The sequence below is a fragment of the Zootoca vivipara genome, chromosome 4, assembly GCF_965207765.1.
Source record: "Zootoca vivipara chromosome 4, rZooViv2.hap1.1, whole genome shotgun sequence".
Taxonomy (NCBI): domain Eukaryota; kingdom Metazoa; phylum Chordata; class Lepidosauria; order Squamata; family Lacertidae; genus Zootoca; species Zootoca vivipara.
The window spans coordinates 31,741,885-31,756,818 of NC_142587.1; the positions used below are offsets into that span (position 1 = coordinate 31,741,885).

The window sequence follows — 14,934 nt, forward strand, 5'->3', positions numbered from 1 at the left end:
GAGTCCAAGGCGTTTTTCCACTTAGTCCACTTTCTAGGCACGGGTTCAAGCACTTTTGTCTTTGCCCTTCCACTGTCTCCTGGAAAATTTGCTCGCTAGCTCCAAATTGGAACAAACAGTAACCCCAATTGCTGTTTGTTCTGATTCAGGGCCATATGAGCCAGCTCCCAGGAGCCAAGGCAGTCCCCCCCCCCCCGCGATTATTATTTTTAGGGGTTGGGTCCTCTCAATGTTCAGAGAGCATTCAGCAATGCCCCTTCGCTCCTCACAACACTGTTCTTGCAGTGTCAAGAAGTTGTGTCAGGCCCCCTCAGTCAACTTGAGAAGACAGCACCCTTGTTCATCGTTAAAGATCGGGTTTCCCTGGGGGGAAGCAGTGGGGCAAACAGAAGGTTGAATAAGCCCTTAGTCTTGTGACTACAACATCCAGCCTATGATTGTAACAACAACAAAAAGAATTCTCACCTTTCACCAATCCCATGCTATCTGCAGCATGAGTGGAAGAGTTCTGAAGAACTCAAAGGCTTGCAACAAATTTTTGTGACATTTTAGTGGGTTCTTATAAAGGCATTTTCCACCTGTGGATTTTCTTAAGCCTTTGAAGCTTAAATAATCCTACAAAAAGTGAGGAATGTGGAAAATCAGTGTGGTGAATAGACAACGTTACATGCCCGTTGTGTGGCGCTATTACAGAGAATAATTTTTCAGCAGGCTTCATGTGGGGTATTAACATTTGAATTAGCTCCACAAATGAGTCGATCAAGTAGATGGAAAACATGGCAGTGGAATAAAGGCAGGATTTTCTCTCATTAACATTTTGACTGGCCACCCACCACACAAACTGCTTTATACTTACTGCAGAAAAGTTGAGATCTCTATCATTTGCCAGCAAGATATCAAAAATGATTGCAAATAAATACATGAAATCCATGAACCCAGCAAGCCTTCCACAGTTGGCAGGAGCTCATCGGCGCAGCCTTTGATTGTGAAGAAGGCAGAAATATTGCCAAGGTTTTGCTGTATGTTGTTTACCCAGCATGCCTGCGCAGCCCTTTCACACTCAAAGGAAGGTGAATAATATTTAACAGAACATTTAATTTTAACTGAGTGGAAATGGTCTTGTCTCCGTTACACCTGGTGCTCATGTGCATATAATTGTTTTTGGACTGGATGGTGCTGTATTATGGATATAGTAGGAAGGGTAATTATGCATATCGTCAGGATAATGCCCAATGGGCAAGTACTTGCCGGAGGGGAAATTCTATCTTTCATTATGTATGGTAATAACAAGCTACAATGAAACATCAAGGTAGAGAAGAATGTGTCAGCCCTTCACAAAAGCATCCCTTGCTTCTTTGTGAACTGTACAAAATATTCAGGGGAAGGGCTGTAGCTCAGTGGTAAAGCATTTGCCTTGGGTGCAAAGGGTCTTAGGTTCAATCCCTAACATCTCTAGGTAGGGCTAAAGTAGATCCTGGAGATCCACTGCCAATATTGATGAGTCTTGAGTGCAGCTTCCTATGTTCCTATGTAAAATATCGAGGTGGCAGGACAGGATCTGCTAATGGCCTGCCATGGATTCATGGTGGGAATGTGTCCTTCTCTGCAGGGACAATCCTCTGTTTGAATGGATCCTCTGTTGGACAGTTGTCTGGACAAAGTGCAGTTAAAGATAAGTAGGGCCTTGAAAGGACCATTAGTTGTTAGCATCTGGAATGAATAAGCACACCTGTCACTAGGTGACTATCTTCTGCATCATGGTGAGATCTGCTATATTCTATTTACATTATACAGTCATACCTCATGTTACGTCCACTGCAGGTTACGTCTTTTCAGGTTATGGACGCACCAAACCTAGAAGTCCTGGAACGGGTTACTTCCAGGTTCGGCATGCACGCACGCGCAGAAGCACTAAATCGTGCTTTGCACATGTGCAGAAGTGCCGAGTTGCGTCACACACATGCGCAGACGCGGCGCTTCAGGATGTGGCCTTTTCATGTTGCGAACGGGCCTCCAGAACGGATCCTGTTCACAACCAGCGGTACCACTGTAGTAATTATCTTTACATTTCCATCATTTTGTACAAATAAGCAGTCTGCGTCCTCTGTTTTTGGTGGCATGTAACTACCTACATGGAGTTTTGCGGTGGGTGGCACCTGTGCACTTCACAGCAAACTGACAACCTTGGAGTAGCTCAAAGACTGGCAAGTTGCTGGTAGGGTTAGGTAACTGCTTCCTTCACCCTAAGAGCCCAGTTCTTTTCAGGGCTAAAGATATGCATGAAAACCTATGACTCAGCTACACAGCTGCAAATAAAACATTTTAATTGTGTTGTGAAGTGCAATATACAAATGTGGCACTAGATGGTGACATTGAGCTATGCAAAAATCAATGTGTTTTTCAAAACTTTTCTTTTTTTTTTAAAGCATTTTCACAGCGTTTTTTATGTGTGTAGATTCCACCCTGGAAATAATGAGAAGCCTCCAGAAAGTAGCAGGAATATTATGTGCCAGAGCCATCTAGTCTTTTTCTCTCAGAGACTGGGTTCTTGCTACTTCTGTCCATTCGAGCCAATGGAAGAGAGGAGGTGTGCTCATCAAATAGTTTAATGCCAATACTAAGGATGATGTCCCTCAAGAGGTAATGGAAGGCTCTGGACGCTGGCTTGGGTGGAAGGCAAGAAATGAGACTGTTGTGTATTGCCAAAATGAAACCAGATAAGGGCTCAGTTCACACTTCTGAAACCCCTGATACAACTGACTGCATAACAACAGTATTGTGACTTCGTGTGCATGGATGGCTCTACACTGTTTCCTACTTGCAAGACTTGGAGTTTCATTTTTCAAGCAGTCACAATCTTGGGAATGCTGTTTCATAAAACAGGTTTGTCCACCCGATTGCCACTGAACTGTGAACCCACAGACTCCTACAGGTGATCATTTAGGGGCCAGCGAAGGACGAACCAAGCCAAACCATTAACTGGGCCAACTAATGAATGGCAAGAGAAAGATGCAATTTTCCACTGAAAATGGAAACAACTTCAAGCCCTAAAATCACTCACTCTTCTAGAAGTTGTGGACACGTTAAAGATTAATTCTTGCTTAACCGTGAATCCTTTAAAATAATCTGCCTGACAGAACAGTAAATTACCATCTCGGCCGTCTTGCCAATCAGCAGACTGTGAAACCATAAACAGTTTTCATTCACTTGAAAAAAAAAAGAAAATCCGTCATAACTGTGACTCGGGAACATTGATTGAAAATAAATGAATGCAGCAGTCCAAAAACACTTGTAAATTTAAAGAGATCACAGATTAACATGTTGTTGACATCTTTCATGCTGTAATGTTACTTGAGACAATGAATTAAAGGAAGGAAGATTTCATTAGAATATGGTAATGAATAATTGTGCTGAAAAGAAGGATAATATCATCACCACCACCACCATTATAATTATCTTCCAGAAGACTAGTGTGTTGGAACAAACACTTTAGAACTTTAAATAATATATATGCGTAAGTTTTAGTGGAATGATGGTGATTTGCTATTAAACATCCTCCTGCAACTGTTATCTGATGGTCTCTGATTGTACTTTTTAATGTGTTTTTAAAATTATACATAGATTTTATTGTGAACTGCTTTGATATTTTTATATATTTTAAGTGTTATATGTTCAAGACCACATAACACCGGTCTTGAAAGATCTACATTGGCTCCCAGTACGTTTCCGAGCACAGTTCAAAGTGTTGGTGCTGACCTTTAAAGCCCTAAATGGCCTCGGTCCAGTATACCTGAAGGAGCGTCTCCACCCCCATCGTTCTGCCCGGACACTGAGGTCCAGTACCGAGGGCCTTCTGGCGGTTCCCTCGTTGCGAGAAGCCAAGTTGCAGGGAACCAGGCAGAGGGCCTTCTCGGTGGTGGCGCCCGCCCTGTGGAATGCCCTCCCATCAGATGTCAAAGAAAAAAACAGCTACCAGATTTTTAGAAGACATCTGAAGGCAGCCCTCTTTAGGGAGGCTTTTAATGTTTAATAGATTATTTTATTTCATTTTTCTGTTGGAAGCCGGGGTATAAATATTATTATTATTATTATTATTATTATTATTATTATTATTATTATATTCTATATATATTAAAATGAAAATAGAGGCAGAGCTCCACCACTGCACCCGAACCACACCAACCTCCCCGCTGCCTTCCCCCCTCTCCATCCTGGTAAACCCATTGTAGGAAGGCAGCAATGCAGCTCCACCCCACCGGCATGTAACTATGTACACACAGGGCTCTGTACATAAATTAGAACCTGTAAGCTGCCTTGAGGTGGGGTATGTATAAACCAGGCATCCCCAAACTCTGCCCTCCAGATGTTTTGGGACTACAACTCCCATACTGTAATCTCTAGCTAACAGGACCAGTGGTCAGGGATGATGGGAAATGTAGTCCCAAAACATCTCGAGGGCCAAATTTGGGGGTGCCTGGTATAAACAAACAAGCCAATAAATAAATAAATGTCTATACACTGGTTTCACTTACTTGAGAGACCAGACCAGGTGATTTAGAAATCAAAAATCTGGAGACGAATTCTGTTGAGAAGTTCAAAAGCATCGTAGCCATTTTCAGTGGCAACTCTGGTATCACATGATGCTAAAGCTGGCTTGGTTCAAAAATTCATCATCACCAGAATGGTAACAACGACATTTATATAGTAGTATACTATTGATTGTGCTGGAGTTATATATAGTCAATAATGTTGAAGAGAAAGATTTCAAGATTTGTATGGCAGGGAAAGCCCCCAAGGATAAAGCACAAATTGTTAATAGACAAAAAAGAACGGGGAGGCTTTGCCCTGCCAGACTTAAAAACATATTATGAGGCCGCCTGTCTTGTCTGGGCTAGGGAATGGATGGCTTTAAAAGATGTTGACTTACTAGACCTGGAAGGTTTTAAGAACAGGTACGGGTGGCACTCGTACCTGTGGTATAATAAGGTAAAAAAGTGCACAAAGGATTCTTATCACACGTATTCATAAAGCCTATTTATGAAGTGTGGGAAAGGTATAAAAACTTACTAGAAAGAAAGACCCCTTTGTGGTTATCACCAACTGAAGCCTTGACAGTTAAGAAAAAAAATATGGAAACTAACTGGTTAACATATGGCGACATAATAATAAGATCAGATGAAGGCTGGAAAATTAGACCCTATGATCAATTAAAATCTAAAATAACCAGCTGGCTACAGTACTACCAGGTTGTAGACTTATTCAAGGAAGATAATAGGAGGAATGGTTTTGAAAGGGAGAAATCTAAATTTCAAATAGAAATCGTGGAAGGAAACAAAAAGATGTTGTCAAACATGTATGAATTTATTCTCGAATGGAATACCAAGGACGAAGAAACAAAAGACGTCATGATCAAATGGGCAAGGGACATCGGCCACAACATAGAAATTGATCTCTGGTTAAAACTATGGAATTCTAATATCAAGTTCACCGCGTGTACGATATTAAAAGAAAACATTATGAAACTTATGTACCGTTGGTATCTGACCCCAGTCAAGCTAGCGAGAATTTATAAGAAACAGGACAGGAAATGCTGGAAGTGCAGGGAGGAGGTTGGAGAAATATATCACATGTGGTGGCAATGCAAAACAGTTAAACCCTTTTGGGAGGCGATTTATAATGAGTTTAAAAAATTGTTAAAATACACATTCCCAAAGAAACCTGAATTATGTTTGTTGGGCTTAATTGGGAAGGAAATAAGAAAAGAAGATGTAAGAATATTTATGTATGCCACCACAGCAGCCAGGGTGCTCCTAGCCCAGAAATGGAAATCCACTATGGTACCATCAATAGCGGACTGGAAAGAGAAAATGGTAGAATATATAGAGCTAGCTAAGCTGACTGGAAGAGTAAGAGACCAAAAAGATCAGAAAATCGAGAAAGAATGGGGAAAATTTACGGAATATCTTAAAACACACTGCGAAACACCAATTGTATCTTTTGTGACTTCATGATACCTGCATCTGTAAATTATGGAGATTACATAGAGGATGATAAGATGTAAGAACACTAATAAGAATCTGTTTTATATGAGCGCAAGTCGTAAAAACCTGATTAATAAAACCAAGGATGGGAGAAAGGGGAAGCCGTGTTCGGCAGAACAAATGTAAAATATGTTGTAATTAAAGGAGATATCCCTAAAAAGGTATAATCAGGGATATATTTTTCAACTTAAGTTGTGATTATGTAAGAATATTTGATTATGTTTATTTATGAAGAAACAATAAAAATTATGGTTAAAAAAAAAATGTTGAAGAGCCATTAAGGCTGCATATCTATAAACCCACTTAAAAAGGGAGGAAACATCACCAAGTAGACATGCATTGCAAATCTGTGAAATCTTGTACATCTCTACTCAAAAGTAAGTCACATTGAATTCAATGGAGCATAGGATTGCAGCCTAAGGTATTAAAATTTATTCCGAAGTTATATGAAAAGTGTGACACGAATCTAATGCAAAAGTTTAACATCGTGGAATGTTTACCATGCATTTGATTAAAATAATCTTTTAATTTACAGATGGCTATCCTCAAGAAGAAATGATTTATAGATGGAGAAAAAACTCAGTAGAAGCTGCAGACCAGAAATCCTGGAGACTCTATCAGTTTGACTTCATGGGCCTCAGAAATACCTCTGATATCGTGCAAACATCTGCAGGTAGGTACAATGCGATAACAATGAACTTTCTGGTCTGAAGGTTTAGGGGTTCAGTACAGCCCTTTCCTACATCAATAAATGTGGAACATGGGTCAATATAACAAGCACAGTACTGAAAAGTAGTGGGCAGCCATTGCCTTTAGTAGCCCTCACATTATGCAACTGCCATCATGACTGCCAGGGCTGATAGGAGTTAGAGTCCAACAGGGTCATAGCTTCCCTCCCCGCAGAATAAGAGAAAATACTTCCCCGGGAAACAATTAACTTACTGAAATTACTGCTACAAGCTGCAGTGATGGCCCTTAGTGCATATTTTTTTTTAAAGAGTTGGATAAATTAATGGGAGATCAACCTATCAACTTGGAAGCTCAATGAATGAAGCTCCATTTACGGAGATAGTATGCCTTCAACAACCAGATGCTAGGCATGGCAACTATCTTTGTGTCCGATGTGTATGCTTCCAGAGGCATCTGGCTGGTTTCTGCTGGAACAGAATCCTGGATTCAATGGACATTGGTCAGACCCAGCAGGACTGTTCAAATGTTTCTGTGTTGTCAGCTTGACAGCCCTGGCCATCTGTCACATTGAAGGAGAGAGTTAGGATTCTCATACACAGTCTGTTGCTATACAGAAACATTTTCCCGCTGAAAGTGTCATGCCCAGTTGAATAGCCCAGTCTAATGAGATCTCCTAGCACTAGCCATTGGAACCCAGACACCTGTGGACCACATCACAATAGAGTCCTTGCACCTGCATCAAGATCCAATCCCAGCTCAATAGTTGGCGTACCAATAGACCTTTGCTGACATATCTAACAACATGCTTTTATGTTATAATGCTTGCCCTCTATGTGCCGTGTATGAGCTGCATAAGGATGCCTTTATGAGGTTGGCCAGGATAGGGCAAAACTGAGTCGTGTGGTGGGCTGTGCACAAGATATGTTTAGGGGTTGTTTAGCTATGACCAGGCTCAAAAGGGATTTCCCAGCTCTGCTAGGAATATCACAAACGAATTCCCAAGGCATTAATGCAAACAATAAATGTCCCACATGCTTCAACTGTAGGTCTTTTTCAGAGCATATCCATACACTGCATTGATATGAAATATATTATACATGGCAAAGCTTGTATATGAAATTGAAGTGTGGTGGTAGGGTTGCCAGACTCAATAGAGGACAGGACTTCTGTGCCTTCAATTGCCCTGCTCTCTTTTGAGTCTGGAAACCTTAAAGGGAAACCAGCAGACCCTTTGTTTAATTTCTAAGCAAAGGGTCTGCTGGTTTCTCTTTAAGGTTTCCAGACTCAAAAGAGAGCAGGGCAATTAAAGGCACAGAAATCCTGTCCTCTATTGAGTCTGGCAACCCTACGTGGTGGGCTTCACTGCTGCACCCTCCCAGCTTGGCCCCTTGGCCCCTTACCATACCTGACTTTAAGAGGGGCAGGATGATGCACCATCAGGGGGGGGGGAGTCAATCGCTGATGTTTGCACTGTCCATTTTAAATGTTCTCACAATCCCTCTGGACCCTCGATATAGTGTCACCCAGGAGTGAGGAAATTAAAATGGCAGGTGCCAGGCACATCACTGAGAAGAGGGCAGAGCCTGTGTGACGGTACTGTTATTTCGGATTAGCAGCAGGGTGATCAGTGGGTCCTCCTGAGAATTCAGTGGCAAAAGCAGCACCCACCCTTTCTTGGTAACCCGAAGGAACCCTGGCATTAGGGAAGCCTGCTAAGTAGCCTAGCCTCATCCCACCCTGCCCCACCGACTGCTACTGAGCCTAAGCTGATCGGTAGCAAAAAGTACCTTGCGAATAACTCCTAGGACTTAAAACTAATGTTGTGTAATGAAATATCTGCTGCACTTGGTAGACTGAAAAGCTCATTCAAGCTAAGCACCATCTAAAAGTTATAAATGACTCTGAAGTATGTTAGATGGATCAATATGTCACGGCAAGTCCTACAGCCATGCATTGTCAGTAACAGTCTGCTAATTTAATATGAAGTGATGGATTCTTCAAAGATGAAATTAAACAGATCAAGCTTTCCCTATTGGGACACATTGCACAGAAAGAACAAAACACCCATCTGCAAGCCAATGATTTATGGGTTACCCAGTCACATCAATAATGCATCTTTGTGGTTAAAGACCATTTCCTCACTAAAATGCAATTAACATACTGTATTACTAAATCTTGTGATCATATGGTTCAGTTGAAGCGATCATTAACAAATGAAGCCACTATAAAAGCAGAGTTCTAACATTTTGCGAGGAAATTCGAATGCCAGTATGTAAGGATGTGTTTCTGACCTGGAACATGAGCTCTGTATGTCTGTATCAAGATGGAGTCTAGCATTTTGAAAGCAGGGGGTATTCTCCTCCTCCCTGTCACTTACAGACCCTGTGTAGGGATGAGGAAGATTCCAGTTTGCTCTGTGTCTGGAGCAAACCTTCCATTCACAGATCAGAATATTGATCTGAATATTAAGCCACATGATCATTGGCCTGAGATATGCCTGGACCTGTACTTTACTCACAGCATGGTCTGAGGGCTGCCTCATTCTTTTAGCTTTTGGAGCAGCACCATGACTGCATTCTAAAGCATGTCTTTGAAATTGCTCCCAAGTAGTGATTGTATGCAGAAATGTAATTGAATTTAAGGTAGGAAAAACAAGAAACCAAAATTAACTGATTTGTCCATCTCTACTGGCTATAACCCATCAGCTCTAATGCAGGTAAAATATATGCAACCAATAGCTTCAAGCCTATGCATATTAACCCAGATTGTTCAGGTAAAGAAAAATGTGCCTATTATAGCAGCCCAAGTCCCTCTGAAAGCAATTTACTATTTGAAATTTACTTTTACCTGGACCAGTGTCTTTGTTTCTTTTCTTATCTGTGATGTATTTTTAAAATAATTAAAAACAAATGGCTGAGCCTTGTCCAAGGATGAAGAAATCATAGACAATGCCCAAAGAGCAAAGTTGTAAAGCTTTAAAAAGCAAAGAACATGAATTCTTCTCCTCCACCAGCTATGCAAACTGAGTGGATGTATTTATTCACATTCATGAATTCTGAAATGTTTTTCATGCATATGAAATGACTAGTTCGTTTCAGCTCTACTAAAGAGTTTTATGTGTGAAACTACTAGAATTTATAGGTTTAATTTATGGGGGCATGCCCAGATATATGTATGTCTAGTTAGCAGAGAAAAGGAATAATAAGATCGCTTGAATAATGCAAGCATAGAAATGATATCATTCAGGGCACACAGGTTCGCATTTTTTCATCTTGGTGTCCTAAACCAGTGTTTGCACATTAAAAAGTTCTTGTTTGGTTTACTCCTCCCTGCTTTTTTAAAGTTTGTAGACCACATGGCTTTTCCCCACAGAACATCATATTCTGAACCATCGAGCACTGCCCCTATTATAAGCAATAGTTTCCATTTAAATGGAAGTACAAGATGTTTTGTGTGAATTATCATTGCATGGTTTTTGTGATAATCTGTGAAGAATGGCCTAGCTCCTTCCCTGCCTCAATTGTATGCCGTTAGTTGCTCAAACATGTCATTATTTCATAGGAAATTGTGTGCTAAAGGAATTAGACACTATATGATATGATACATACATACATTTATTAACACAATTTATATACCGCTTCCTTGTCAAAAAGCCTTGAAGTGGTTTATAAGCATACATATATATGCAATTATATATATATATATATATATATATATATATATATATATATATATATATATATGTACTTCTGAATTGGCTTTCATACAGATCTGTCACAAAGCCAGACAGCCATATATGCCAGAGACATTTATTTTATGAATATTAGCTGGTCTCATCTACTTACAAATGTGCCTGACATATTTCAAAGCCACAGTGGCTCCCACTGAGTCCTGATGGTGCATTAGGAAAACTCCTGTCACAGGAATGCTCTTAAAAGGATCAACACTCTGGGGATTGCAGGGCTTTTTATATGGCATGATTTGAAAACTACAGCATGTGCCAGTAGCATCTTTGAGGTTAACAATTTTTTTTAACACATCCATTTGATGAGTCTAAAGTGGTGTTCACGTACATTTAAGTTCTAATCCAAGCAGTTGGCTGAGTTGTAAAATTGAAACTATAGTCTGTTTTAGCCACTTTTTTTACCCCTAGGGTCCACCCATACTAAAGCTCTCTTTTACTACTTTAACAGCTATGTTGTTGGTGTTGCTTAGTCATTTAGCCGTGTCTGACTCTTCGTGACCCCATGGACCAGAGCACGCCAGTCACTCCTGTCTTCCACTGCCTCCCACAGTTTGGTTAGACTCATGTTAGTAGCTTCGAGAACACTGTCCAACCATCTCATCCTCTTCTCCTTGTGCCCTCCATCTTTCCCAGCATCAGGGTCTTTTCCAGGGAGTCTTCTCTTCTCATGAGATGGCCAAAGTATTGGAGCCTCAGCTTCAGGATCTGTCCTTCCAGTGAGCACTCAGGGCTGATTTCCTTCAGAATGGATAGGTTTGATCTTCTTGCAGTCCATGGGACTCTCAAGAGTCTCCTCCAGCACTATTCTTCGGCGATCAGCCATCTTTATGTTCCAGCTATGACTTCCCCCAAAGAATCATGGGAGCTGTAGTTTGTCAAGGGTGTGATTTGTCAATGGGAGACCCCCTGTTTCCTTCACAGAGCTATACAGTGGTACCTCGCTAGACGAATTTAATTCGTTCCAGGACTCAATTCATCCTCCAAAAAATTCGTCTAGCGAGTCCCGGTTTCCCATAGGAATGCATTGAAACTTAATCAATGCATTCCTATGGGCTCTGGGGGACTGGCGGTGGGGAAGGCAGGCAGGCACTTGCTCTCTTGCCTGCCTGCCTTCCCCACCGCCTGTCACATGAAGATCGGCGGGCGCTGCTTGCCGGGGCTTGTCAACCCCGGCAAGCAGCGCCCTCCACTCTTCAACTCTAGGGGACAGAGCCGAAGAGTGGCGGACACTGCTTGCGGGGTTGACAAGCCCCGCAAGCAGCGCCCGCCAATCTTCATGTGACAGGCGGGGTGGGGAAAAGGCGGAGGATTGTTCCTCCGCCTTTCCCCCACACCGCCCAACAGAGCCGGGATTGGACGAGGGTCCTCCCGCGCTAGTGTTCCGCTGGTCTCTGCCGGTTGCCCCTCACTGCTCGCGGCAACCGGCAGAGACCAGCAGAACACAAAGGGGAACCAGCTGTAGCACAGGAAGAAGGCAAAGGAAGGTGAGAAGCGCTGACAGCTCATCTTCCTTTGCCTTCTTCTCACGCTACAGCTGGTTCCCCTTTTGCTAGAGGAATGCCCTGTAGGTTTTGTGATTGGAGGTTTTTATGGCCACGCTTCGCAAGACAAAGCGGTGGCCATAGAAAACCTCGTCGTCTTGCGAGGCAACCTCCAATTGCAAAATCTCTTCGTTAAGCAAAAAAATCGTCTAACAGGGCATTCGTCTAGCGAGGCACCACTGTAATTTCCATAGCAGTTTTATCAACCCATCTCTCTTCTCAGGGAACTCTGAGAGTTGTAGTACAGGCATCCCCCCCACTTATGTGGGGGTAATGTTCCTCGCCTTCATGCGCATAACTGAAATCCCTTAAAGCAGGGAGCATTCTCTTTTAAAGCCCCCCAATGCTGGATTTGGTCCCCAATCCTGACCAAAATATACTGAGTTAAAGCTCTTGGGCTGGGTGGAGTCTGAAGGATGTGTGGGAAAGTGGTTCTGACTGCGCTACCCTATGTGTCAGCTGTTAGGTGGGGTTGCTGAGCAGCCGAAACAAAGCCTCAGGTCTCCTCCACCACCACTGACATCCATTCCAGGCTCCAGGGAGTATCTCCTTGCAAGCCATGAGGACTCTCCAGCTCTCTTCTGCCATTTCTGGGTTTGAATTAAAGACAGTGGTGCCTCGCTAGACGAAATTAATTCGTTCCACGGGTCAATTCGTGTAACGAATTCTTCGTCTAGCGAGTCCCGGTTTCCCATAGGAATGCATTGAAACTTAATTAATGTGTTCCTATGGGCTCCAGGGGACTGGCGGCGGGGAAGGCAGGCAGGTGCTTGCTCTCTTGCCTGCCTGCCTGCCTTCCCCACCGCCTGTCACACGAAGATGGGGGGCGCTGCTTGCCGGGGCTTGTCAACCCCGGCAAACAGCGCCCACCGATGTTCGGATCTGTCCCCCAATGCACTATGGCTCGGAGAAGCAGGCAGGGAGACGGCAACAGCCCGCAGCTTCCCGGATTGTTGCTATCTCCCTGCCTGCTTCCCCGAGCCAAAGCGCATTGGGGGAGGGAGCCAAATTCCTCCCCTTCTTCCCGCTGCTGCCAAGCCAGTCCCTGAGCGGAAGTGCGGCGCGGGAGGGGGCTTTTCGTCGTTTGCCTCCCCCTTGGGGGAATGCAAACGGCGAAAAGCCCCCGCTGCTGACTGCCTTCGGCTGAGGGACTGGCTGGGCGACAGCGGGAAGAAGGGGAGGAATTTGGCTCTGCTTTCCCACACACACACTGCCCGGGGATCGGACGAGGCTTGAGAAGCCTTGTCCCATCCCCGCAGTGTCGGGCGGTGGGGGGGGGAGCCGGATGTCAAGCCCTCTACAATCCCCGCTGTGTGACAGGCAGGATGGGGGGGGAAGACAGGAAAGATCCTGCCTCCCCCCCCCATCCCGCCCAACACACAGCGGGGGATCGTAGGGGCGCCGGGCGGGTCTCTTTGCTGTGAGGGGGCAAAGCGTCGGCGGCGGCTCAGTGCACCCCGGGAAAAGAGACCCGCCGCCATAGACGCGGGTCTCTTTGCCCGGGGAGGTGCGCTTAGCCTCCAGGCGCCGCCATCGCTCCCTCACAGCGAAGCGGCGGCGGCTCAGCGCACCCCGGGCAAAGAGACCCGCCGCCATAGACGCGGGTCTCTTTGCCCAGGGAGGTGCGCTTAGCCTCCGGTCGCCGTCGCCGCCACCTGTCAGCTGTTGAGTGGCTTCAGGCCGCTCTCCAGAGGCACACACACGCCTCAGGATAGCGGCCTGAAGCCGCTCAGCAGGTGACAGGCGTAGTGGAGGCGCCCCCAGGCACCCCGGCTTTCTCAGGGAAGGCAAGCGGGGGACATGTAGCCCACCCACTTGCCTTCCCCGAGAAGGCAGTCAGCAGCGGGGGCTTTTCGTCGTTTGCGTTCCCCCAAGGGGGAGGCAAATGACGAACAACTCCTGCAGCTCACTGCCTTCGGCTTGGGGACTGGCTGGGTGACAGCGGGAAGAAGGGGAGGAATTCCTACCCTTCTTCCCGCTGTCGCCCAGCCAGTCCCCCAGCCGAAGTGTGATGCGGGAGGCGGCTTTTCATTGTTTGCCTCCCCCTTGGGGGAATGCAAACGGCGAAAAGCCCCCGCTGCTGACTGGCTTGGCGGTGGCGGGATGAAGGGGAGGAATTCCTCCCTTCTTCCCGCCGCCAAGCCAAAGCCGCCTTCCCTCGGCAGCAGCCACCACTTTGTGCCGGGCGGCGGCGGGAGAAGCGGTTCCTCTGCTTCTCCCGCCGCCGCCTGGCACAAAGCCGGTTTCACTTCCCTTGGCAGCCGCTGCCTGGCTTCAGACGACGGCTGCCAAGGGAAGCAGCTGTGTGCCAGGTGGCGGCGGGAGAAGCGGCTCCTCCCCTTCTCCCACTGCTGCCTGGCACAAAGCCGACAACGGACGGGGCTTCGGAGAGGCGCAGTGCTTCTCCGAAGCCCCGTCTGATGCTCCCGGGTGTCCATGGTGTGGTAGTGGGGGGAGAAGTGGGGGAACGGATCAGTTCCTCCACTTCCCCCCCTTCTTCCCGCGCTACAGCCCTTTGTATTCCGCTGGTCTCTGCCAGTTGCCCCTCACCGGCAGAGACCAGCGGAACACAAAGGGGAACGAACTGCAGCGCAGGAAGAAGGCAAAGGAAGATCAGCTGAGAGGCGGTGACAGCTGTCAGCGCCTATCAGCTGATCTTCCTTTGCCTTCTTCCTGTGCTGCAGCTCATTCCCCTTTGCTAGACGAATGCGCCTAGGTTTTGCAATCGGAGGTTTTTATGACCACATTTCGCAAGATGAAGCGGTGGCCATAAAAAATCTCATCGTCTTGCGAGGCAACCTCCGATCGCAAAACCTATTCGTATAGCGGAAAATTCGTCTTACAGGGCATTCGTCTAGCGAGGCACCACTATTTATTTCCCAGTGTCATGCATAAGTGTGGGAGGGGGAGAAACGCC

The 14,934-nt window shown here is 45.3% G+C and overlaps 1 protein-coding gene and 1 non-coding gene across 2 annotated transcripts in view; both read left to right on the plus strand.

The window, feature by feature from the left end:
- The first annotated feature begins 1,383 nt into the window (after window positions 1-1,383).
- On the plus strand, window positions 1,384-1,455 carry TRNAP-UGG (transfer RNA proline (anticodon UGG)). Its single transcript has one exon. It is a non-coding gene; the product is annotated as a tRNA-Pro (tRNA).
- A 3,896-nt stretch (window positions 1,456-5,351) lies between these two features.
- The window catches only part of GABRG3 (gamma-aminobutyric acid type A receptor subunit gamma3), a 36,853-nt gene continuing 27,270 nt past the window's right edge, over window positions 5,352-14,934 (plus strand). The window contains exons 1-2 of the mRNA XM_088668689.1: window positions 5,352-5,493; window positions 6,577-6,714. Coding sequence (XP_088524815.1) covers window positions 5,352-5,493; window positions 6,577-6,714 — 280 coding nt within the window. The remainder of the gene's footprint in view (window positions 5,494-6,576; window positions 6,715-14,934) is intronic.